Source organism: Filicampus tigris, chromosome 14 (genome assembly GCF_054856515.1).
Source record: "Filicampus tigris isolate MCC_2025a chromosome 14, RoL_Ftig_1.0, whole genome shotgun sequence".
NCBI lineage: Eukaryota > Metazoa > Chordata > Actinopteri > Syngnathiformes > Syngnathidae > Filicampus > Filicampus tigris.
In genome coordinates this window covers 6,636,446-6,664,393 of record NC_141230.1, presented here as the reverse complement: position 1 = coordinate 6,664,393, position 27,948 = coordinate 6,636,446, and the positions used below count along the sequence as shown (strand labels likewise).

At 41.1% G+C, this 27,948-nt stretch overlaps 1 protein-coding gene and 1 pseudogene across 2 annotated transcripts in view; one reads left to right on the top strand and one right to left on the bottom strand.

Annotated features, from left to right (window-relative positions):
- Window positions 1–1,489: 1,489 nt before the first annotated feature.
- Window positions 1,490–27,948, top strand: part of plcl1 (phospholipase C like 1) — a 95,589-nt gene continuing 69,130 nt past the window's right edge. Inside the window, exon 1 of one of the 2 annotated variants that reach the window (XM_086051606.1) lies at window positions 1,490–2,261. In XM_086051606.1, the coding sequence (XP_085907732.1) occupies window positions 2,091–2,261 (171 nt within the window). In that variant the 5' untranslated portion in view covers window positions 1,490–2,090. Of the gene's footprint in view, window positions 2,262–22,021; window positions 22,127–27,948 lie in introns of those variants that run through there. The other variant, XM_086051607.1, reaches the window with a different exon arrangement.
- The window catches only part of LOC147136135 (uncharacterized), a 48,143-nt pseudogene continuing 33,561 nt past the window's right edge, over window positions 13,367–27,948 (bottom strand).

The window sequence follows — 27,948 nt, the reverse complement described above, 5'->3', positions numbered from 1 at the left end:
GATCCAATGAGGACAACTGGTATAGAAAATGAATGTTTGGATTATTAAAACAAATTTCACTTTGACTGTCCATCTCACATTCTCCATCTGGTGCAACAAAACATCCATCCATCCATCCATTATCGATACCGCTTATCCTCACAAGGGTCGCGGGGCGTGCTGGAGCCTATCCCAGCTGTCTTCGGGCAGTAGGCGGGGGACACCCTGAATTCGTTGCCAGCCAATCGCAGGGCACACAGAGACAAACATCCGCACTCACAATCACACCTAGGGGCAATTTAGAGAGTCCAATCAACTTACCATGCATGTTTTTGGAATGTGGGAGGAAACCGGAGTACCCGGAGGAAACCCACGCAGGCACGGGGAGAACATGCAAGCTCCACACAGGGAGGCCGGGGCCGGGATCGAACCCACGACCTCTGAACTGTGAGGCGGACGTTCTAACCAGTCGACCACCGCGCCGCCGCAACAAAACATGTTTTCATCATATTTTAAGATTAATTTTGCCTTAAAGCAGGAGTGTCAAAGTCATTTTTGGCACGAGCCACTTTGCAGTTGCTTCCCTCAGAGGGCCGTTATGATGGTGAAACCAAATAAATGTTTGATTATTTCATATTATTACAACTATAAACAACTAATTCATGGATTACTAGTCCTGCAATCAGAAATGAAAGATAATAGTTTGTTTAGTTGTGGTTCAAGTTACTGTAAACAACAACAACAAGAAAAACATCAAGAACAAAAAAAAAATATACTGAAAATATTGTAAAATCTTATTAAAGTTATTATTTATTTCACATAATAATTTGAACATTTGGTACATATTTTTTAGCAAGGACCATGGAATTTGACGCATGGTTTGCTTTCGTGGGCCACATAAAATGAAGTGGCATGCCGGCTCTCGCCCCCGGGCCTTGAGTTTGACACCTGTGATTTAAGGGATTGCAATCACTGCATCAGGAATATTTTGTTTCTCTGAATCTGTTGCATCATCATCGCTAATTCACCATTATATTTATGTCCCTGCTTCTTTTTATGCCTTTTCTGTCATGCTGTCAACTACGGACTAAAAAAGTAACTAGCCTATTATGACAAAGGAGTAATCTGTTTGAAAGCTAAAAGTAAAAAGTTGTCAGAAAAATAAATACTCCAGTAACGTACAAATACAGGAAAAATCTACTTCAGTCTGCAACGAAGTATTTGTACTTCAATACTTCCTACCAAGTATTTGTACTTCATTACTTTCTATACCTACCATTACCGTAAAGTGAAATTGGATATTTTCTCATGGCACACCTGAGGATCTCTCACCGCACAGTGATACGGAATCACTGTTTTAACCAATTACAAGTATTATCACCAATCTTGTGACTCATTTTGAATCAATGGTCCTTGTTCCTTCAGGACTGGCACATTGGAATTACTCCCATTGGCCAAAACGCACGTCAATCATGATTGAGGTCACCATTAGGGCGGGGCTTGAATCGAGGAGGAGAGGTTGGCGCGTGTCAATTGTTATTCAGTTTTGCCGTCAAAAGTCGCTCGATGGTGCCGTGAAGAGTGCAGCTGAGTCGGTACCAGAGGCGCCTTTTTTTTCAGTGGGAATCTCGGCCATGCGCGCAGAAGAGGCTGAATCGCTCCTTTTTCTACTTCTTTCAACTTGGCTTCCTTCGTGCCCTTTGACATCGGAGAGGACGCGACCCAGCCAAGCGCGGGGTTCTGAACCCATTTGGATTGGGTCCGCTTGCAAGTGCACCGTGACAGACGTGGGCGGGTTTTGACGCACACTCGCGGACCACCTCCTCTCCACGATAAAGCACGGGGAGGACTTGTTGCGCTTCACCGGGGGGAGCGCACCAGTCTGGTTTTGCTCCAAAAGAACCAAACACACGGCTGGTTGCGGTCAAGGAACCAAACAGTGAAGCCTGCTCGTGGATGCTGTCGTGATTCTAGACAGCGCGCACAGACACCGACACCGCTTGATCATTCTTTACTTGAACATTTAAATGGCATTCAAGCACAGCCGAGCCGAACTTTCCACAGGTTGATTTCATTTCCTTTTGCAAATCACCGACTCGAGCTGCCTCAACATGTCTGAGCGCGATGGACTGTGCAGCGACGGAGCGCCGGACTTTATCCCGGCTAGAATGTCCCGTGGCCGGCGGAGCGGTGTCGTCCTGCCCGGTGGGGGCGGTCAGGACCCGGAGACCATGCTACTGGAGTCCGTGAAGGCAGCACCGCGTCGTAGCAGCATCATAAAGGTAAGAAGGACGTATCTTTGTCTTATTTTTAACTTAACTACTGGTACGGTTTTTTTTTTTAATTGTTTTTAGTTAAAAAAGAACAATTAACAAGCAAATCTTCATGATTTTCAATGAATAAAATTGGCAAAAATCTGAAAATACACGATATGCTTTTATAGTGAAGACTGACAAAACATTTAGTTGCTGTCTAATAAAAAGCACGTCCACAAGTTGTGCTTAAAAATCTGATCTTCATGCAAATGAAATGGCACAAAAAAGGGAAATACATGCATTTAAATGGACAGTGACAAATAGGCTACTACGCTAAAACATGCTGTTGCGGTCTGATAAAATGCACGTGTACCTCCATATTTTGTTATTAACAACAACAATATAATAATAATAATAATAATAATAATAATAATAATAGTAATAAAAACAATAATATGCATTTTCATCAGGAAAAAGTGCAATTATTTTTTTGCAAGAAATAAAATACCCCAAAAATGTGGGATTACTTTTTTTTTTGCACAGGGATAACATGGTAACAGCTAGAGTGATTCAAAGCCCCCCACTGTTTTTATGTGGGGCCACCTCAAAACTAATGTAAGCCCATAAACACACCCAAAATGTGGTGTTTTTATTGAACAGTGACATGCACTGAGCCTTCCCATTAACACGTATGTCAAATTTGATCATGGTTAGCCTACTATTTTTAGTGTTTGGGAAACAAGTAAAATGGCCAAAAAATACAGATATATATATTTTTTATTGGACAGTGACTGGCGTGAGACATGACACTTACACTGTATGTTGCAACCTAATAAAAAACATGTATCTCCAACTTGTATGTGTTTTATCAGGAAAGCAACAAAAAAAACATTTCTATAGGTTTTGGATATAAAGAAAATAGGCAATGACAGAGGAGATACATGCTTTTTATTGGACTGTTATAACGTGGTTACAGGTTGAGGTACAGGTGAGTGGTCACCTCAAAACCGTGTTAACCTCCCAAAAGGAGTGTTCATTAAACTTGCTGCTTTTGAATTTGAAATAATTCTGTGTGATTTAGAGATATGATGGCTGCACCGTATAGGGGGCCCTATGGATTAGCCTGTGCACCAGTATGTACCCTGGTAATAAGTGAACATAGGGCTGCTAGATTAAGCGGTTTTGAACCGTAACAGAATTTTCTGGATAAAACGATGCTAAAAACGTTCAAATCGGCACGTTTGATTTTGTTATTTTTGGTGTATCTAAGACACCGTAGTTTCCTCTGCATTTCCGCTTCCTCCCACAAGCGTGCAGTCCGATAACAACAACAACAACATCCATGGCTACCGGCGATTCTGCTAGTTGCTCAGGCAACCGAGCGTTTAGTTAATAAATCAGGCAAATATAGATCTGTAGTGTAGTATGTGCCCCGCATGTACAATACAACTCGTGAGCAAGTAACTCAACGTCTGAAAGTCGTCTCTTTTTTTTCTCCTCTACAACAGACCTCTGGTCCAGTCGGACTATGCATCCGTACTTAAGCTTGACAGTGCATTGTATTATTGAGTGACAGTTTTGCACTAATCATTGATGTATGTTTAAGACCAGGGAGAAAGGTGAAAGGCTAGTCACTAGCTGGTTGGCAAAATGACTTGCTGACATACTGTTTGGTTTACAGACTTGACTGTCTACCTTCTCTCGTGTTGATGATTTCGTTTCAGATGGTATATGCACTTTCTTCTTTCATTATTGGTTTGATTAAGAACAGATCTGAAATCTATTGTGTAAGTAAAATGCTGTTATTCCCAATGGATTCTTCTGTGTATTAAGTTGAATTGAGTGGCATTTTGAGTTCAAAGAAAGAAAAATTAAGTTTGAATAAAAAAAGACATTGAGGCGGCACGGTGGTCGACTGGTTAGCACGTCCGCCTCACAGTTCAGAGATTGTGGGTTCGATCCCGGCTGCGGCCTCCCTGTGTGGAGTTTGCATGTTCTCCCCGTGCCTGCGTGGGTTTCCTCCGGGTACTCCGGTTTCCTCCCACATTCCAAAAACATGCATGGTTAGTTGATTGGACTCTCTAAATTGCCCCTAGGTGTGATTGTGAGTGCGGATGTTTGTCTCTGTGTGCCCTGCGATTGGCTGGCAACCAATTCAGGGTGTCCCCCGCCTACTGCCCAAAGACAGCTGGGATAGGCTCCAGCACGCCCGCGACCCTTGTGAGGATAAGCGGTATGGATAATGAATGAATGAATAAAAGACATTGAAAATACTTCATTTTTCATTATTTTTTATTTCACAAAGAAATCGTAATTGTAGAATCGGGTTTGAGAGAAAATAATCGGGATTTTCTTATTAGGCCCTAGGTGAACATGTTGCAGAAAGGTCTTATTTGAACAATTCTTATCTTTACAATGTGTGCCTTTGATGCTTTATTTGTTTAAAGACTTTATGGTGGACCTGATCAAATGCTCTTACTGGCTGCATATGGCTTATGAGGCCTTGGTTGCCCACCTCTGGTTATGGTTATCATCCGGTGGTCCAGTTCCTATGCGCTCACCCCTATACAGGTGACCTCATGCTTTTCCGTGCTCACCTGTGCTCAGGTTGCAGGTGAGTAAGAAGCACGGAGAGGAAGTGAGGAAGAGGATCATGTTTGGCCATCATTACACTTCATGTCTCAGCCTCATTTCTCAGCAAGTGTATGCTGGGCTCATGTAGCTACACTCAATCCAGGACACAGAGAACTACTGTATGTACATGTTACCACAAGTGGCTCCAGATTAAGAGGGCGTCATTTGAAGAAACCTGAATGTTGTTTGTCATCCATCCATTTTCAATGGTGCTTATTTTCACTAGCATTGTGGGTGAGTTGTAGCCTATCCCAGCTGACTTAAGGGACGTAGCAGCTTTCACCCTGGAATGGTTGCCAGCCAACTGCAGGGTTCTTATTATTGTTGAATTTTAGTTTTACTTTTTGATACTGAGACAGATAATAGTAAAGATATTTTGTTTATTTTCAATCCAGTGGTGGGGCTCGGGTAAATACTGTATATATACAAGCTAACATAAAAGGCAGTTTTTATATGGTGATTTTATTAAGTAAAAAAAAAAAATTCAAAGCTATCTGGTTGAGCATGAACCACCTTTATAAGGTCACGCCACAGCATTTCAATCATATTCAAGCTCGGACTTTGACTGGGGCACTGCAAAGCCTTTGTTTTGTCATTTTTTTAACCCATTCAGAAGTTGACTTGCTGGTGTGTTTTTGATCATTGCTTTGCTGCAGAACCCAAGTGTGCTTTAGCTTGAGGTCATGAACTGACAGCTGAACGTTCTTCTTTGGGATTTTCTGGTAAAGAGCAGAATTCATAGTTACGGGTGTGGTGAGGGGGAGACAAAAAAAAGACCTAAAATATTTTAGTACCACGTTGGTCACATTTTGTTTTTACCTGCGGTGATATTTCCTCCCTTTGCTCAGATAATGTTAGGGAACAACAATCGATAAAACATGTATGATCATAAATCCTTAATGTGATTGTGACTTTTAACACAGCAGCGCAGAACGATAGCCAATTGGGAACTGACCTCTAGCTCACCGTGTTGAGGGACCCAAATAGAGGATCCTCTTGTTAGTTATTGAGTATTTGTATACCATGTGCACCCCCTCAAAGTCATTCACCACCATGGAAATGATAAGCAAGAAGACAAGGCATTTACAACTGCAACTTACTAGTTGCATGATAAGATAACAATTATCCTAGCTTCTTCTATTTCTTCTTCTAATGCTACTACTACTTCTACTACTACAGGATTACGTGCTGCCTCTCACAGTTCAGTCTTGGTACTACAGCTTGCCTAACGCTCTGAAGTTGGGAAACTTCAAGGTAGAACTTAATCTATTCTGTGATGGTTCCATTTATGCAGAAAAGCCTTATGAGAACAAGCAGAAAATCTTGGCTTTTGCAGGCAGTGTAAAAGCTGCTGCAGCTAATGTTGGGAGCCTGTTTAGCAGAGGTGAGCATTCCGCCTAGCCGACGGTCCGTCTATCCGTCTATGATGGACGCTTGTTTTGCAGGCAATACGCGATAAATGGGAAACTTAAAAAAAAAAAAAAGACGGACTTAGCATAAGCGGAAGTGGATTTTCTCCCGTCTATGTATAATCGTCTATAACTTGACATTGATGCTTATTGTTTCATTTGGTGCAGGTAAGTTTGCTGCTTGATTCGTGTATTTTACACCAGGCATGTTTTTGGTCAGCTAATGGGTCCTAATAGCGTGCCGCACGAGTGCTATTTTAGACGCGTGCGACGTCACCGTGAACCGGAAGAGGGTCAACATACAAGCGCGTTCGCAGATGACTCCTGTTAGTACTGCTTGTTTTCTGCCTGTTTATTTCAGAAAAAAACATGCAGAGTAAACACTGCTGCAAAGGAACTTGCAGAAACGACACTACGACTGTCCACATATAAAGGATGTATTCTTTATTCGTTTCCTGAAGGAAAAACTCAGAGGGATAAATGTGAATAATGGGTCAACTTGTGCGGACGTCCAAAAGACCATTTTAACTCCACCTTTCACCTTCATATGTAGTAAACATTTCGTTGGGGGCCATATGGTCCTCCAGATGACAATCCCAATCCCTGCATCGAGGTAAGCAATTTTGATCATTTTCTTTCTTTTTTGCTTGGCGTTTGGCCCTACTCCAACTGCCTGACGACAATGAGGAAAAATGTGAAGCCAGATTGTTTTCTACTACTGTAGCCACGCTCTTTGACTCGTGTGCCTGTGTGGATGAGCTGCTCCAGTGAACTCCCAAAAACTGGCATACAGTCCTAGCTCTTCGCAACAGTGCACAATCCGTTCGACTATGACGTGGTTTTTTTTTGGGTGGGGGCTAGACGGAAGCGCTGACGGAAGCGTGGTTAAAATAATAGACAGATAGATGGATGGCGATTGATGGGCTCGCAAATTTTAGTAAAATGCCCATCTCTGCTGTTTAGGCTGCAAATGAACTGGTCCTGAATTAACTGTGCCCTCTGCTGGTTGTTGCCAAGGAGCAGTCTCCATTATGCCTCCATAGCTTCAAGATATTGTGATCACACTACAATTCCGCATGATTGGTTAAAGTGTTGAAATCGATAAAGAATTCCATTTACGATGCTCATTTTTACTCCAGGTGTTCAAGACCATCTCGGCTCATTTCACACGCAAAGCAAACACCCGTCTATATTTCCCATCAAGGATCCATGACAGCGACGTGTCTATCTGCAAGAGACCGACGAACAGATCGCCTTGTCTCAGCTCCTCTGACAGAAAGCGGCGGATGAGAGGCACCATGTCAGTGATGGCCTCGGTCATCTGTGACAACCCTGCCCCGTCGGCACCCACTGTGAGGTGTCACCGTATCACATCACTGTCACTGGGAGAAGATGACCGGGTTGCGTTCCCAGCCTTAGGTTTAAATTTGGATTTTTTAATTCAAAACTTAATAAATTCTTAGGTGATTAATTTGTTTCATTTGTCGTGTTGAAAATCCCTCAGAAAACTGACATCAATCAGATAAATCAATTTGCTCTTTGCTGGTTGTAATTGCAAATCGAGACTATGTAATAACATTACTAGCATTGCAAAATCGATTTTTAAAAAATTACAAAATTAAAAAAAACATTTAAAGGGGAGACAGCCCCCCCAAAAATCTTTGCAATAATATGTATGTGCCTTCAGTGCCCGTCACTAGTCTAAACACGGCATTTTGATGAATATTGTGTTTCTGGAATATGAATTAAGCAGCAAAATGCACCCGTTTTTAGCCATCTCGGGGGACAGCCCGATCCAATTAGGGTTTGTTTCTTCATGCATCACACTTAGGATTGGGACAAATTATTTTGACATGCGCAAATTGACCAAATCAGTCCCGCAGACCATATTTCACCGATCACCATGCTGTGCATGTGTGTGTGTTGTTTTTATTTGATATTTTTCCTTTATTAATGGCGTGTCTGCTTGTGCAGCGCCCGAGTGTAACGTGAAAATTATGTTGTCGACACCGATTGGCTGTCGCCGACGAAGGACGGGCTGGGACCCACGTGGGTCGACCGGAAATACTTGACGTGAATTTAGTGACGGATAGACGATGCCCACCTCTGGCGGTAATAGGTTTCAATTGTGCAGAGACATCTCTTTCTACCGATCGTTTATGAGTGGATTAGTGAGGTGATGAGTGGATAGCGCGATAGTTGGACATCGCCGCTTCTGCTATTGACGTGTTTTCAAACACATCACAACTATCTACCATCTTTTTGGCTCGTTTCCAACCTGTCAGAGACCTAGCACTGAGCAAAGGTAATGTTATGTTAGTAAGGTACAATAATTGCTGTAAAGAAGCCACGTAGGACCAGAGGCAAGTTAAAATGAACATAGGTTTGGAATTTTCTTGTGCGCTGCATACATTCGCTGTGCACTGAAAGGGTCAGAGCAGTGCGCATTTGCTCACTCATGCAGCTACGAGGGAACATTTGTTGGAATAGATTCACCTTCTCTATTTTGCAGTTTTTGTTTCTAATTCCAGATTTTTTTTATTCACCTGGGACTGGGTCTTGCTTTGGATTGGCAATTTTTTTTCATAGTGAAGCGGAGCAGTAAGTAGAGGGTCTAGTTACACCGCAGTTTCCCTTTTGAGACAGATAATGTGGTTAATGAGTTCCTCTTGTCTTCTTATATGTTCAATCATTTGTTTTTTTTTCTTTTCTTAAGACAATGGGTTTTTTATTTCAAATAAATAAAAAAAACTCATTAACCTTAACCGTCTTAAGAAAAGAAAAACAAAAACAAATGATAAGACAGATAATGCGTGTTTTATGGAGCTAGCTGTGTTTTATTGCCTTTAGCGTTGTTCACATTAAGCAACCACAAACTACGCTTTGATTAGCGTTACTTGATAAGCTAACAGTAACCTCTAGTTGTTTACCAGGTCGTTATTTCAAAAGATAAAGTTGTATCAATAATATGACGCTATCTGGTTGTGGGGCAATGACGTCTACTTTGAGTTAAATAACTTACATTTGAACCAGATATCTTACAGTGAATATTCATTCATTTCTAACTCAACATTATTAACTATGGAAGGCAAAGCTAATGTCTCCCTTACACCATCAGAACATGTAAATTTCTTTGCTTCCAATCTTTGAAAATGGTACTAGTGATGATTTTGTGAAGTATGCATACAGAGCTGGAGAAAGTTTTTTGCTCACCAGCCACCGTGGCCAGTGGTTTCCCAGAGTTACTAGCCGCTTGGCATTTTCACTTGACACAATTTTGTGTTTCAATGATAGGGGTTGGTCACAACCAAGTTCCGCATTTAGTGAAACAGGTCGGAGATAAAGAAGAAGAGACAAAATGAAAATTGGAAAAATGGTGTTGATAATTTACTTATAGTCATGTCACTTAATGTCAAAGTACCGCACATGCATGTCATCATCAGTGAGCTGACTGCTGACAAACTGAGTCTAGCATTTGACGCCTCCACAGCAATATGCGAGAATTCATTCTCCTCTGTGAAAAATGCATTTTTAGACCACAGGTGCACAATGCTACATGAAATGTTAAAAAGAAACAGGAAAAAAAAAAACAAGGAAATAAAAGGCCCAGTTGGTTCAGCTGGCATTTGAGGGACGTGATGTGATTTAAGTGAGTGGGTAGACACCACTGTCAACTTTGCCATTACATATAGAAAAAAGCCCGCTTGAACTCTTCCAAGCCATGTCGATCGATCGATGATCTATCTATTTATTGGTATCCATCCATCCATCCATCCATCTATCCATCCATCTATCCATCCAGCCAATCCACGTGGAAATAAACCACACTGTCACTCAAAGCACACATCACTTCCACGTGGCACAATTATTTTGAAACACAAAATTGCACTTCTTTCAGACACTAACTTGACCATCACCACATGGCAAAGGGTTCAATAATGAACATCACATAAACACTCAAACCAATTTGGTAAAACAGGCAACTGCTAATCATAATGCATTTGCATCTCTTGTGTATTTTGATGATAAGACTTCTCAGTGGCGCACGCGGCCGAACAAACTCCCAATACTCTGTCCTCCAAAATCACAGCACTGCTCCAGCCACTCATGTCACTGCACTTGCGCACGTCACATAAATTAGACTCAAGCAAAATTATTTAAATGCATACAAAAATTAATAAATGTGTAAGGCACACAAATATATATAAATATACTGTATATAAATCCATCCATCCATTATCTATACCGCTTATCCTCACAAGGGTTGCGGGGAGTGCTGGAGCCTATCCCAGCAGTACTGTATATAAATATTTTCTTAAATATGAGATGGCTAAAAACAGGTGGATTTTGCTGCTTAACTCATATTGCACAAATGCAATTTTAATCAGAACGCCGTGTTTAGACTAGTGAAGGCACATAGAACTTATTATTGCAAATATTTTTGGGGGGTTTGACTTCCTCTTGAAACAGTTTCATTGTAGACAATAAATCACAGGGAGCCGGCACATGGCATGCTTCGTGCCTCCGCTTCAGAGAAGAAAGAGTCGAAGAAGCTGGAAGAATGCACAGTTCACCCCAGGGAGGAGTTATAAACCAGCAACAGGGTTCTTGCAGGATCGTCTCCACAATGTCCGAAAAAAGATACCCGGGCAAGCATAAGAATTAAAGAAGTGACGCAAGAGACATAAGTAAAGTGCACTTTTAAGTACAAAATATAGTTTTTAATCAAATCAAGTCAAACTTATTTATATAGCCCTTAATCACAGAAGCGTCTCAAAGGGCTTCACAAGCCCACATTTGACAAATATTACCAACATCCCCTGATCTCAACCCCACAGGAGGACAAGGAAAAACTAAAACAAAAAAAAACATCTGGGGAAAGATTGGAACATTTGAGAAGGTGCCACAGATGGGGGAATCCCCCTTCCAGAATGACCAGGCTGCAATGGATGCCAAGTGGGAAACATTTAACACATGATGTGATGCCATACAATGTTAGTTAGAATAGTGTGAAAAAACATTCAATCAGATGAAGTGCTACTGGAGGACTCCTTCGGAGAAGTGGGTCAGCCTCACAACATGGCCCAGTTGGTCAATTCGGAAATCTCCATAGCAGCGCCTCCAAGGAGGTGGTCCACCTCAGATCTTGTCCGAGTGAGTTGGTGCAGAATCCGTATCCAATTTGGCCATCGTCATCTAGCCCCCTCTCCAAGCCGGGGAGCAGGGGGCAAGAGAGTAGAACAGTCAGTCAAACAGGCCAACATGTAGTTCATCTAAATGCATGAGTATATGATCCATCAATCCATCCATTATCCGAACCACTTATCTAACAAGTCTTAAATTGAGTTTTAAACATTTCTACTGAGGTAGTGGCTCTAATTTCCAGGAAAGCAGGCAAGCATTCCAGAGCACTGGAGCCCGAATAGAAATGCTCTAGAAACTGCGGACTTCTGTTTGGCTCTGGGGTCACTAAAAGACCAGCGTGTTGTGAATAAAGGTCTCTGGACGGAACATATGGTACCACTAAATGAACGATATAGGAAGGTGTTAAGTCATGTCATATTTTATAAGTAAGATGAAAAACCTTAAAATCGCATCTCAAGTGGACCGAGAGCCATGCAAGTTGGCTCGTAATATCAGAGCTGGGCATTCCGCCTATGTAACGGACTGGTCCGTCTATCCGCCTATGATGGACGGAAAAATAGACAGACTTTGCATAGTCTGAAGTCCATTTTTTTCCATATACGTAATCACGAAATTTTTGTAAAATGTAGAGCTCTGGGTAATATGTTGAACTTTCTCATCTTTGAGTCTGGCTACAGCATTTTGTACCGACTGCAGACTTTTAATACTAAACATGGGAAGACCAGAGAGCAATACGTTACAATAGTCGAGTCGAGACGGAACAAACACATGAATTATGGTCTCTGCGTCACTAGCAGACAGAATGGGATCGATCTTAGCGATATTACGGAGGTGAAAAAACATGTTGTTCTAGCAATGTACATGTTGGAAATCAAAGAATTGAGTGAAATGTAACACAGACAGAACGGCATGATGGTCGACTGGTTAGCACGTCCGCCTCACAGTTCAGAGGTCGTGGGTTCGAGGCCTCCCTGTGTGAGTTTGCATGTTCTCCCTGTGCCTGCGTGGGTTTTCTCCGGGCACTCCGGTTTTCTCCCACATTCCAAAGGTATGCATGGTTGGTTGATTGGACACTCTGAATTGCCCCAAAGTGTGATTGTGAGTGTGGATCTTTGTTTGTCTCTATGTGCCCTGCGATTGGCTGGCAACCAATTCAGTGTGTCCCCCGCCTACTGCCCGAAGACAGCTGGGATAGGCTCCAGCACTCTCCGCAACCCTTGTGAGGATAAGCGGTATAGATAATGGAAGAATGGATGGTAACACCGACATTTTATGTCACTTTTATCAAGACTCAGAGTGGTGTCCTTAAACAAGTGTCTAGGACGAGTGGGACCATAATCAACATCTCCGTGTTATTGGGGTTAAGAAACAGGAAATTGAAAGACATCTATTGTTTAATCTCAGCAAGGTACGCCTCCAGATTGAGCGGATTTGTTATTTCTAAAGGCACATATAATTGGATGCTAAACAATACAGGTCCTAGTACGGATCCCTGTGGAACTTCACATGTAACATTAAAGTATTCAGAAGTCGCATTGCCATGGATTACACCATGTGTCCTCTCTGAGAGCTAACAATTAAACCGAAAAAGTGCTGACTCTGAAATAACCCCTCACCCCCCGCTGGATGTTGTTTGAACAGAAATAGTGACTCACTGTGCTTTGGAAGCCTCTTCACAGCCTCGTCCCTCACACAAATCTGTCCCCCAAGCAACAACAACTCTTTATTTTCCTCCCTGCCCTCCCTGCAGCCATCGAAGCCTTGCCGCAAAAAATAGACTAATGACGGAATACAGACGAATGGTGGACTAAATAAAGAGTTTTCCGTCTATGCTTAATGCGTCTATTTTTACATTTTTCCCCTCATTCGTCTAGCGTCAGTAAAACGGGCGTCCGGCAGTGACGGAATGACGGACTGGTCCATCACATAGACAGAATGCCCAGCTTTGGTTATACGGTAATACCATTACATTTGAGGTTGCTCAGCCTCGGGTTAGCACCGAATCGAAAATATCACCATTTTTATGGTTCGCTTTGTCTATTATCTGTGTGGAACCAAAAGTATCAATTCTTGTCTGAAACGCAGCGGTAAGTGGTTCTGACGGGGAATTCATATGAATATTAAAGTCACCCATAATTAATATATTATCTGCGTGAGTCATCAACCAGGTCAGCTACAATTTCAGAAAATTCATCTAAAAAGCCAGAGTACTGGCCAGGGGGACGGTAAATAACTGCAAAATAAAATGGCAACGAGGCGGTGGATCGCATAAAGTGAACTTTAAATGTTTTAAAGGCATTGTTGGAGCTAAATTTGGGAGCAGGTTTGGAAATAAGGGTTACACCCCCACCCTTATTATGAGGATGCACAACATGTGAACTCATAGTTTGGAAGAGAGGCCTCATTCAGTGGTAAAAAGTCATTTGGTTTGAACCGGGTCTCGCAAAGACCAATCATATTAAGATTATGGTCTCTGATAAGGTCATTAACTAGCAAGGCTTTCCAGGAGAATGATCTAATATTAATAAGACTGAGTTTCAATGAAGTAGGCTAATCTGAGTTTTTGCCATTGCAGGATTCCTAGTTAGAATATTAATAAGACTGTGTTGCCTCGGCGATGTATTGTACTCCAAGTGACTATAGGTGCGGCGGGAGGTTAATACCGTAAGAATCTGATAGTTATTTTTGGGCTTGCAAGTACTATTGTTAGGAGCGAACACATCAATATGACCAGCCAGGGAAGAATGCTTAAACACGGATATTACCACCTCAGAAGAAAGCATGTCAGTATGCAATGCAGCAGTAGGTTGTGAATATGAAAATTAAGTAACTTAGATTGCTTATTCACATTCATTTCTTGTGAAAGAATCACATATACTCACACCCACAACATAGCCCAGCTGGTCTACAATAATCACTGGCTGGGTCAGTCCAACTTTACATAACCGTTATGTTACCAAAATAACCCATATTGGGTTAATTTTAGCCCAGCAGTTTTAAGGGTGTACAGTATTACGATATTGCTGTAAGTGTCCAACAAAATTACAGTATCTCCCAGGCAACGTTTCTGTCAAGTTAAAAAAATTACCGGGAATTTACAACGCTTGTCCAGTGGAGATGAGATGCTTTTAGACGACACTCTTGATGGTATCCAGTGTGTGGAGCTACCAGATGTTCATACAATGTGTGCGGTTACCCTTTAAAGGAAATCCATTGAGGAGGACCAATTGCAATGCAGGGAAAATCTCTGAGCTGGTTTCACATTACTACGACAACACGTGCGTCTGAGATGCCGACGCACACACCCACGCACGCACACACGGAATTGTGTTTGTTCAGCTTTTAAAACACAAACACAGGAAATTAACGGGAATCTCGTTAAATTGCATGGATGTAGTGATTGCCCATTGAGCAAAAGAATGCATAGGCAAGTAGAACCCCCGATAATCATCATTATGATCACCATCATGGACTTTAACAGCTTGTTCTGGTTATGTCTTAGCTGCAGTTAAGCCTTGTTTTGTTGTAATTCATGCTACTTAGAAACCTCAGCAAGTTGGTTTGAATAAAGTTGATCTGAAGTGACTATGACATCAAAATTTCCCATGCAACCCCAATACCAAGCAAGTCATTGTTGGCAAGGGATAGAAGAACAGAATATTATGAAGAAATCTCGTAATTTTTTGTTTGCAATCGCTTTCATTGGACAAAAGTGCTCTAACCTTCTCAACTCTGACTCAGACTCTCTTGAATGTTTTAACACCATTATGAACTTGCGTAACTCAGATGAATTATGAACACCTTCTAGTATACGAGTTCATGCTGTTCCCATCTGTGTCACATGGCCAACGCCACGAGAAACCACTCAATGTTTCCATCAAATGGTCCAGTTTAGTTCTCTATGACACAGAATGGATGGGTGAGTTCTGATGCGGCTTGCTGCGGCGATAGTTGTGTCAGCTACACAAATGGCGTGACATCAGAGTGTGGGAAAAGAACACATCTACATTAGGTTCATGGAAAACGCCTGTTTTCCCCCCGACAATGACAAAACATGGATGTTAAATTTATAAAGACTATTTTCAAAAACATACTGCGTTCACTGAATACTTTAATTTTGTTTACAAAAACATGTTGGCTTCGTTGAAGACAAAAGTTTTCAATGCTTACTAATATATTGAAGACTAAACAGTTTTGGATGTTTATCAAACGTTATTTCAAGACTTCTTTACCAAAACAAGTCTTTTATGTTATGTTATGAATGAACATTTTCTTTGCTGGTTAAGAAAAGTACATTAGCTTAATTGAAGACTCATAATCAGGGCTCTAGGATGCACCCAATTTCACAATGATGCAACTGAAAAATAATCTAAGGTTGCACCATCTGCCGTTGAAGGATGCAAAAAAGTCTCCTCGACTCTAAAGCCTCACTTAACGGATGCGCAGCCAATCAGAAATAATTGTTGACCAGATTGTTTATCATTTACTAGGAGGGATATGACAATTCACTCAAGCTCTGATTAGATTCGATTTTCGAAGGGCCTACCCCTGGTGGCCTCGTCTAGGAGGAATTCCTTAGACCGGCTTCCTCCCACATTCCTTGAGCGACATAGCACTGTATATGGCATCCAGATAAAAAAAGAATATTTTACATATTGGACATGAGGATGTGCATGATGGAGGATTTATAAGGCCTTGGTCAGTGCCGGCGCTACCACTTTGATAGATGGTGCTGACGGATATTTGAGCGACGATGTGCGTTTAGGTCGCTCGATTCCGGGGGCGAATGGACGTTTTTCATGCAACAATATTAATTTGCCGATGGGGTGGTGGTTGGGGGAGGTTGGTGCTTATGGATATTTGAAACATGCATGCATGTCGAAGCATTCACGCATGACGTGCGCACTCGATGATGTCGCGGTGACCCCTCACGCAAATTGGTGCTCCCCAAAGACGACAGTGCCCTAGGTACTTGTACTGTATGTACTCTGCATAGCGGCGGCCCTTGCCTTGGTTCCACTTGTGTTCACTGGTCAAAAAGTTGGGAGCTAAATTGATGAATCCCTTCAGTTGTAGGAGCTAGCACTGATTCCATTTTCACGGAATAATAATTCACTGAGTAATGCTATTAACTCAAAAAAATAAACAGTACGTGAAAGACAATTCTGTAATTAGTGCACGTCTGTGTGCTATGATGGGAATTCTGCCGCATTGCCTCGCATAAATCGGGTAGGAGTGCTAATCTCAATCAGGTTAAACACTGGCTGCCTCATGCTGCTGGCAAAGCATCATTCAATTAGCTCACTGTGTTTGCATGTTAACTGCCAGCAGGCAAATATGGCGATGGCTACTGATAGCGTGGGATTAACAAGGATTAGGGCACAGCACTACGCGAGGGGTATTCACGTACGATGCTGTCTATTATGGTGGTTGTGTAGTGATGTGTAGATTAAGCAAATATCTTAAAAATAAACTCCAGACTAAACTAAAAGCACTCGTGCTAATCCAATCAATTTGTCATTGAGTCACTTGAGGATTCCTAGCAAGTAAGTGTGTGTTTAAATGTGTGTGTGTGTTCAAATGTCACCAGCTCATGCAATTAGAAGCAGGGCAGTGTGACGTTGATGACATCATGCTGACAGAGCGTTATGAGGGCGGGGGAGTGGTGTCATGATCATCGAAACATCGCGCATCGTGAAGCCATCTGGCGAGATGTGGCGTGGGCCTGTGTTATATAGGCGGGTGACAGTTATGGGGAAAAAAATCAAATGAGTTGATGATTTTAATGTCTCAGATATGAATCAAGTGGTAGAGTATGATAACACACATAGCAGCACTGTCAACAGACATTATTTTTCTTTAACCTAAAAATCTGAAGTTTTAGAAAAATTTATATGTTGTTACATATATCTGGGGATGGGTGGAATCTCTTTTCATCACCATCAATTTTACGGGAAAACCCCCAAAAAATTTTGAAAAAAAAGTTTGTTGAGCCATTAGCATTAGCATAGCATTGTCAAAGTGAGCAAGCCATTTTCAACACTTAAGAATGGTCACTTTAAATGATTGTATGTATAAATAGGTTTAAAAGACGTCCTTCGGTCCTTCCACAAAATGGGAATCCGTCCGGGACGGACGGACCATTCCGTCCCTGGGACAAAATGCCCATCTCTGGTTTTAGCTAATAGTGTAAAAAAAAGTTAGGCTGGACTCTGTTGCTCTAAGTGTTACAATTATTAGCTTCTGATAAGATTATAAATTGCTGATGTGAGAAGTGGTACTTGTGTTAATTGACAAATGTGTTTTGTTTTTTGTAGGTTGGCATTGCAAATGAGAACCTGTTCTCAATTGCCTTACCTGGACAAATTAAAAAGTTAAGCAAAATAAATATTTTGGTGGTTCACAGGTGATTCTATGGGCACCTGCTTTAATTGTGTATGTGGTTAAATTAGCCAGTGCTGGCTTGGCATATGGTAAATAGATCTAAAGTACATTGAGTTTTTGGGGATTCACAGATTAGCGTTAGGTAACTGTTGGTCTCTGAAATGCGGCACATTCTTGATGGCTGAGTGAAGTCGTTGGCAGGGTGTGGGGCATGGTGGGAGTGGAGGGGTGTTTGTGTTTGGTGATATATCCATTCGCCACCAAAATGCTTTTCATTTCCTTGGGTGCTCTCTTTTTCCTCCCTGCACTCCCCATCTGCTAATAGAAACAAGCACTGGCAGTGAAGGCTGTATTTTTGTCTTAAGTGACACTAATGTAGCGGATGTTTAGGAAAATGTGTGTTAAGTAAATGCAAAGTCTAAATTGTCTTTAATCTTTATACTAAATGGAAAGTCTAAATTGTCTTTAATCTTTATACTACAACACATACAGAATATTTGGTGCATTGCAAACTCTTAAATTATAGCCAACTATTTTACGGCATGTTCTTAATTGAAAACTCAGTCTCTCTTCAGTGTTTACAAAAAATGTGTTCCTTATAAGTTAATATTAAGATAATTTAGGATACTTGTAAATCTAACTTAGTTTATGTTAACTTAAAAATAATTAAGAACATCTCTCAGAACGTTGTGTAATCTGTTACAATTTTTTTGGGAGTTCTGTTAGTTTGTTAGGGTTTACAGTTTCGGTACTTTGAAGACTGTCTTATTTTTTAGCTTTCCAAAAATGTGTATATTAATTTTAATTTAACAGAAGTCTAAATTGTCTCCAGTCTTTAAATGGTCAAAGCTTCGAAAAAGTCTATATTGTTTGCGAAAATATGTACGGTACTTAACGCTTCAATGTCAGTGGATTGGATAATGGATGGATGGATGGTCGTTATACGAGCCCTGGGCAACCGTGATGTCATTTTCAGTCGACATCAAGTGACACGATGGCCGCCCCTTTTCATGGCTAAAAACAAGTGGATTTTGCTGCTTAACACATATTCCACAAATGCAATATTAATCAGAATGCCATTTTTGAAACTAGTGGAGGCGCATAGAACATATTGTGAAGAAAAGTTTTGGGTTGACATTTTTGGGTGGCCTCTACAGCAGGTTTGATCGTGGTAATTGCATCGGTTTTAAGGTTTAATCTTCCGGCCAATCCACTAATGTACTGGCCAAGGTTCACCTAGGCAGTTCCTGCGATATTACGTTCACAGACAAACAGCTGCTGGATGGTCTGTCACCTGTACCATTATTGTTGAAGACTCTACTGCTGGGGTCACCAATTCCGGTCCTCGAAGGCCCTTATCCACATAGTTTTAGATGTCTCCCTCCTCCGAAACACCTGATTCAAATTATCAGGACGTTATCATGCTTCTGCAGAGCTTGCTGATGAGCTGATCATTTGAACCAGGTGTGTTGAATTGAACCAGGTGTGTTGGAGGAGGGAGGCATCTGAAACTATTTGGATAGAGGACTTCAAGAACTGAAGTTGGTGGCCCCTACTCTACTGTAAATTATAGAATCCAAAATGTATTTTATGTTACAAAATAAGATACGTAAAGTTTGTTGTCGGCTCTAAATTGTCTTCATCTTGTTTCATTTGTAGACTAAATTTGAGCATTTTTCGGCCTATTTTTGCACCCACCAATCATAAAAACATACCCTCCTAACAAGCGAATATGCAGTCGGAGCTGGAATTGCATTTGGAATACTCATCGGGAGTTTGTTAGTGGTGCTGAATTATTATTTTTTTCTCTTCTCAGAGCGTGCGCTTCCGATCACTCCATCTAAATCTTGGCTTGTGTGTTTTATTTTGTTTTAGTTCTTTGTTCCAAACCCTGTTTTTCTTTTCAATGTCCAGAGTGCCTTATTTCCTTTTTCGCACTTTGTTGCATTCAGTCAAACTCTCATATCCTCTGCCTCAGTGCCATGCAGGGAACAATCATTTGTTTACTTCTGGACACTGGTCAACAATAATGATAGTGTGTTTGTGTGTGTGTGTGCGCGTGCGTATGTGCGTGCATGCATGCAAAGCAATGGTGGCCACTGAGGGCCCACTGTGAGGTGGTGTCATGCTGCTGCTGGTGCAGTCACATCAACTCACCACAGCTGTTGACTGTTAGGGACAAAGCATCTTCTGTGATGTATGAGGACATCACTTTACATAATCACAGGATGCAACATTATGTACACCTGCATGCACTGTCTACACATCTCGTACCGGTTACCTTCATGAAAATTTAACATGATGCAGCGAAGTTCACCCCACAAGCTCAATAAAAAAATTTAAAAAAGGAACACGGTTTTAATGATCATTAATCGATCCTACTTCCAAGCACATGTTCCAAAAGTTATAATAGTGATAGTATCCCTACCAAATGGTTCACTATAATATTTCACTGCATGTGAAAGGTTATATTTGGCTATTCATAAAAAATATTTAGAACAATTACAGTATTATTATGTTTTGAAAACAGAAGAGTAAATACAAATTTATTTTCTCAATTTTTAAAGGAGATATTAAAATGAACTCGTTTTTATCGCCGGGGAGGTGAGAACATATAACAACACAAAACATATAAAAAAGATTTCTTTATAGTGTTATTTTTTTATTTATTTTTTTTAATAGTGTTACCCCTCCCACATGCTTTAAACACATTTAAAAGCATCAAAACACACTATTCCCAAAAATTCTTAGCACCTGTTTTTACTCTCTCGCTCTCACAGTTTTTCAGATAGCATGCTTGCTTCAAGCTGTTCGTCACTCACCCAGTTGACACATAACACAAAAAAGAATTCAACATTGTATATACAAGCATAGAAATGTTCAACCAACCCATATTCATTTCAAAGCCCGGAAGATTAAAGAGAAACCGTGCTTAATATCAAAAACTGATTGTATGTCTTTGTATTTCAACCGAATTTCAAAGCAATTCAATTAAACTTGCCCACTGCTGAAAACGCTCCCTTTGTTGCTTTTGTTTACCCGGAAAATGACCCGTAAGTATATGAACACGCATTTAAAAAAAAACAAAAAACGTTCACTTGCAGAAAAAAAATCTTTGCGTTTCCTTGCAATCTTTGCGAGGGAATGTCAACTTAGGGGCTCCGTACTAATCAAACGAACGTATACGTAACATTAATATTAGTAAGATTAATATTGCGTTTGTGGAATACAAGTTAAGCAGCAAAATGCACCCACTTTTAGCCACCTCAGCCATTTTTTTAGCCATTTTGTCACTTCTGTCGACTGAAGATGACATCGAAGTTGCGCAGGGCTCAAATAACGACCAGTCACGGCTCCCTGAGCTAGCTAAAAATGGGTGGATTTCTCATATTCCACAAACGCAACATTAATAAACTGCCGTGTTTAGACTAGTGGGCCTGCATACAACATATTCTGGAAAAAAATATTTGGGTTGATGTCCTCTTTAGGGACTAAAATTTGATTGTTTCAAATCGTTAATGATAGCTTTTTTGAGGACCAAAAATGACTATGAAAATGTGTTTTTCCAAATTAACAGGATACTGTATTGTGCATGATGTTTTGCAAAAACATGTATGTGAGCTTCACTGAGGACTGAAATGTCTTGGATTTTTTTGCAACGGTTAAGTTGTGGCCCACTGTAATCTTTCATCTTTATTTATTTAATTATTAAAAGGTGAATGAACCCTTTAAGTCTAACTGCAGTGTGACAAACAGGTTTTATCTGTCATTAATAGACAAAAGCAAATATGATGGGATTTTTGGTGTGCGAGCAGATGATATTTAATCATGTTTGCAGGAGAATGAGGTTGGGAATGAAAGAGTGTTTTGGTCTTGTATTAGGACGTTAATGCGAATTATGTTGGATTTATAAAGTTGACCTTCACTCCTCCCTCGCTCGTGACATGCAATTAAAACACCAAAGCATAAAAGAGGATTTGGAAAAAAAAAAAGTTAAGGTTGTAGTGCGGCAAGGACAACTGAGAGACGACAAGCTGTTTATCTACAAATCACTTCCTGTCCCGCCCACTTTGTGTGTGTAAACACATCTCACTGTGTCCTTGCTACCACCCCCATCTCATACACACTCTCCCTCTCTTGTCTGCGTGAATCTGAAGGAGGAGAGAGGATGACAACCTGGCAGATGTGTGTGTGCGTGCGTGTGTGTGCGTGCGTGCGTGTGCGTGTGTTTGTGTGTGTTGCCCTCCAGTCTGAAGCTGGAAGCGACAAAACAAGCCGACATGCAGTCTCTAGAGTTTCCCCCGATCCATCCACCCCGAGGTTAATGCTACGCACAGCTGACACACATGCATGCGCACACCCACTCACACACACGAGATGATGTAATAGGATCTCACATTAGTGGGTCAGAGTGCTCTGTCTCACCCGACAAATTTAAATGATTAAAAAAAAACAACAACTTTGTTTAGATTTAAACAGTTTTATCCACTGGCCATATAGGAAATAGAAACAATGAGTTTCAGTCAAATTGTCACGTCATAGAATATCTATTATCTGTGCATGTAAATGAAGTATTAATGTTATATTAATATATTATATTATTCGTTCAAGTCTAAAAAGTAGTTAGCTTCTGTAAATATCAAGGTATACAGCGAAGCCCCATTAAGTAATCGACGTCTCAATATGGTGGCAAAGTAATGCTTTTCTGAGCACAAAAACAGAAACTGCCTGGTGATGTTTTTTTTTTTTCAGTGAATTAGGGAGGATGGATTAATCAAAAGGTCTGCAATTAGGTGTATTTGTGAATGCCGAACCGCAAACATGTGGGGTATACTGTAAACCAGGGGTGCCCACAGAGCTACTTATGACATGACCCAGTCACAATGATCTACCACCTACGAAAAATGCAAAACACATTATTTATAAATACATTGAGAATTGTTTTTATATGTACCGTATATGCTGGTGTACCTTGCATGACTGCATCAACCTATATAGCACAATACAACAAAAAAAATGTTTTGTAATTGCCTTACTCTGATGATTTGCACTAAATGGAATCAGCCAGGGACGCATAGTCTGGACAGTAGCTGCTGATAGCCAGCTTCAAGTAGATTTGCAGCAACAACAATCCGCCCATTTGCTCCATTCGGCGCGTATAAAACAAGTCAACTTTTTTGCACACTATGCTAATGCTATCAATATTGCTGTCTTGGTAAAGTTCAAGAACTGTTAAAAAAAAAAAGCCGCCAAGTGAACAGGGCGCTGTGTGGCTGTGTGTGACGTAGTACGCTCGATGCTGACTGGCTGCCGTGAGGCGGAATGGCACAAAGTTGATTTGTTTATACGCGCCGAGTGGAGCGAATGGGCGGATTTCCGGTGCTTCACTCCGCGTCCCACCGCTTGAAACGCATCATTCGCGCCACCCCGCACGCAACCGCGCCCGCCCGCGTGAACTACATTGACTCCAATTGAAACGCACCGCCAGAAGCGCTCCCAACGCAGTTGGTGTGAACGTAGCAATACAGTAGTGAGGACGGATGATAGGCTGGCGATCTACCCACGATGCCTTCGATCGACGTAATGGGCACCCCTGTTGTAAACAATAAAACAGTTAGTCTTTTAAAAAAAAAAAAGTGTTCACTTTGTTATTATGCTAGCATAATGCTAACTAACTTGTTAGGCAAAATTTTATGGTTTGGCTGAACATTTTCTTGTTTAAATATACAATGTTTTTAATCTCTTCTGTTTTATGTGTCTGTTCGAGGATCAAACATCGTAATTCTTCATCATAAAACCTTAAACTATCAGGCAATTAAAAAAAAAAAAAAAGTCAAATTTGAACTTTTACTGCCATTCAAGCAGAGCTGGGCATTGCCTAACTATCACAAAGTTTCCATCTGCATATTTAGCCGACCCATGTGGTCCCAGTCCGTCCCTTGTCGGCGACAGCCAGTCGAGAACCTAATGTACACGTCACACACAGGCGCCGCACAAGCAGACACGCCGCCAATTAAAGAAAAATATCAAATAAAAAGAACAGATGCACAGCGTGGTGATCGGTGAAATAAAAACAACATGTCATAGCGTCTGTCGGGCTGCAAGGTACACAACACTGTTTTATTTTTTTCTTTATTGGGCTGCGGGTGGGCGGCACGGTGGTCGACTGGTTAGCACGTCCGCCTCACAGTTCAGAGGTCGTGGGTTCGATCCCGGCTCCGGCCTCCCTGTGTGGAGTTTGCATGTTCTCCCCGTGCCTGCGTGGGTTTTCTCCGGGCACTCCGGTTTCCTCCCACATTCCAAAAACATGCATGGTAAGTTGATTGGATACTCTAAATTGCCCCTAGGTGTGATTGTGAGTGCGGATGTTTGTCTCTGTGTGCCCTGCGATTGGCTGGCAACCAGTTCAGGGTGTCCCCCGCCTACTGCCCAAAGACAGCTGGGATAGGCTCCAGCACGCCCCGCGACCCTTGTGAGGAGAAGCGGTACAAATAATGGATGGATGGATGGATGGGCTGCGGGTCAGGTGTGCCGCACCTGCATGTGACATGGTAGCGGTTAAGTCAGTTCTCGACGCTGTTCGGTTGACCACGTGGGTCGGCTGAATGTGCAGACGGGAACTTCGTGACGGTTAGGCGATGCCCAGCTCTGCATACAAGTGATAAAATAAATTAATCCCCATTAATATAATGAAGCAAAAACATTACAATTGGTCTTAACTTCCAAGGTGAGTTGCTTTAAAATCTCGCTTTTTAAGCATTCAGATTCATATCCAAAGAGGCAAGTTACGCATCACCATGCACGTCTTCACTTTTCAAAGCAACTTCCTGTGTACTTGGTGTACGTCACCAAAAAGTTCGTAGTCTATCATTAAACATTCATCAACCGATCATTCACGTCTTTTCCTCACGAGGGTCGCGGGGGTGCTGTAGCCTATCCCAGCTGTCTCCGGCAGGTCCTAATTTCAGCAAATATTTGTACGATATTTCAAGGCCATGAATTGAAGCAGTTACAGTGGGGCAAAACAAGTATTTAGTCAGCCACCAATTGTGCAAGTTCTCCCACTTAAAAAAAATAAAGAGCCCTGTAATTTTTGTCATAGATATACCTCCACTATGAAAGATAAAATGAGAAAAAAAATTAAGAAAGTAACATTGACCGATTTTTAATGAATTTATGTGCAAATTATGGTGGAAAATAAGTATTTGGTCAATAACAAAAGTTCATCTCAATACTATCTCTATGTCTCAATAGAGATGAAACGTCTTCCGTAAGTCTTCTCAAGGTTTTCATACACTGTTGCTAGTGTTTTGGCCCATTCCTCTATGCAGATCTCCTCAAGAGCAGTGATGTTTTGGGGCTGTTGCTTAGCAACACGGACGTTCAACTACCACCAAAGATTTTCTGTGGGGTTGGGATCTGGAGATTGACTAGGCCACTCAAGGACCCCCCCCCCCCCCCCACACACACACACACACACAAGGCCTGATGAGAGATGAGGAGAGATGCTAAAATCAATCAGTGTGATTTTCAGATTTCTTTTCTCATTTTATCTTTCATTATTTAGGTAGACCTATGACGAAAATTACAGGCCTCTCTCATCTTTTTAAGTGGAATAACTTGCACAATTGTGGCTGACAAAATTATTAAAATGATTCCCAAACAAATCTATCATCTGTTGAAAATTCTTCTATTTTTAATATCGCAATATATATCGTAACCCCCCCAAAAATCGCAATGTCATTTTTTTCCCAATATCGTGCAGCCCTAATATATACATCTCCAACCATAAGCCTAGCAACGCCACTGTCTGAAAGACTTGCTGGCACTTAATGAAAATAATTGGACACCTGTAAATTCTGGTGGATATTTTTCCTTTTTCTTCTTCTCTCCTTACCGAACAAGTGATGCAAAAAGCCAAAAGGTAACGTGAGGCTCATATGAAATGGTGATGTCATGCATGATGGTTCTATATTCAGAATTAATACAACATGATTGGCATATATTTCACTTGAGTTCATTGACCTTTTTGTGACATCATTTATGTATCTGTGTGAGAGCATGTTTGATGACAGCGAGCTTTGACAGCAATTAATTACAGGCCTGTCGGTACAGTTAAGAAGAGAACCTAACGAGTTTTGAACCACACCTTCAAATTATGCTGTGGTTGTTTTCTTCCGCTTCTGACTGAGGCGTCAACATAAATAACTTAAAAAAAGAAAACCCACCATCCTAAAAACAATCTTTCACAATTAGCCTGCTAGCATGCAGTAAGACCCGGGACTCAGGTGCTGGCTTTGTTGGCTGTTGGCAACCAATCTTCTTTAAAGTTCCAGCCATTATTATGCTAAACAAGAAGTGTGCACATTTTGATTTACCGTACTTCCTTGAATAGTGGCTGTCCCTCTAATAGACGACATGACCCAATTCGTTTTTGGGTGCGGCATCCTCTTATGCACAAGGAGTACTTTTGAGAAATGGATGCCTCCCTTTTCCTATAAGCAAGAAAAATAGAGTACTGTATATAGTCGCTGTCGCTTGCCCGGAATGGACTCAGTGGATTTGCATTATTTCCTATGGGGTAAATGGTTTCCAAAGCGACTGTGTGTTCTAGGAAAGATGAAGAGAAGTGTAATGGGTTTTGTCATTAATCCCTCTCTACTATTAGGAGACCCCTGCTATGTTGGTCTCACTCAGGCTAAAGCAAGAATTCACCTCTTGCACTTTGACCCTGTCGAGTCGTAAGCACTTTATTGATGACCTGTCAGCGTATCGCCCAGATTATCAGACGACTGGATTATTGGTGACACGGGCAGGTTTATTTCCATACTGTGTGTTCATCTTTGCAGGTTTATAAATGCTCAACTAAGGCTAATATTTGTTATGTATGACGCTGGCCTTCCATGCAAAGCATCCTGCGGTGCTCACGGGAACATGGGAGGCTAATTAGCATGAAGTCAAACAGTGGCCACATGCGGGGTTAGGAAGGTCACTGTTCTGTACATAGGCTCAAAACAACGCGCTAGTGTGTATCAATTAGTTCACTCGCTCGCCCATTTATGCTGAAGCATTGTTATCATCGTCTTTCAGGGACATCTTGTACCATGTTTTTGATTAGATGACACACTCCGAATTGCAAGAATTAAATGAAACCTCAGCCCAGGTTTACAATATCAACTCGATAAATCTGAAATGGGAAGGTAATTTGTGATGCGAATTACGTGGCGTGTTGTTTTTTTTCTAAAGCATTATTAATTTGGTGTAAAAAAAAAGTTAAACACATTGCATGTTAAAGCGTAAAAACAACAAAACACGATTCGTAAGTGACAAATGATGTAGGTGGAATGTGAAGATAATTCTTGTTGTGAATCATATTTTGCGCTCTTGTCATTTTTTTTTAGCATTCTTCATCGTCACACTAGTGAAAACAAAAGTTAAACACTGTAAAATGTGAAAACAAGTCTTCCTTTAGTCTGATAACAAGTCGGCAGAGCAGTTCTGTTGAAGCTAATCACAGAATCAGTAGATAGCACTGCCAGATTACCAAAGACACAGAGCCTGAAGAATAGCCTTAAATTCAATAAGCAGACACTAACATTAGCATCAATATGGTGTTCTGTTTACATGATTGTATTTTTATATGTTAGTCTGCTGCCACTGCAGAATCTTTTGTGTGCATAGAACACAAGGCATTAGATCAATCTTGTGTGTTTGTCTAAATGACCTGGAATTTCAAGTTTGTTTTTTCGGCGAAGGCCCTATCTGGCTGCAGGGTATTCGTTCTTAAAAAACGAGGCAACACATTGCCGTAATCGTGATTTACATTTTCTGTTAGTAGTAACAATACTGGAGATGTCAACATGGGCCCAAAATGCTATGTTATTTTTGTAGTAGTTATATGGTATATGGTTTTTGTTTTGAGAAAATAAATTCACCAACTTTTCCCCTAAGTAGAGCAACAGCAGTTAAAATTAGTTTCCATCCAATTTATCAGATAGCTCAGACGCTGTTTGTATTGAACTTCACACTGAACGAACACGATGATTTGCTTGTTAGCAATCTGTAATTCATCAGCTTCAAAGCTTTGTCAACTCTAATTCATCCACTTGTCAACTCATCCACCTGTGTTCTTACACAGGGGC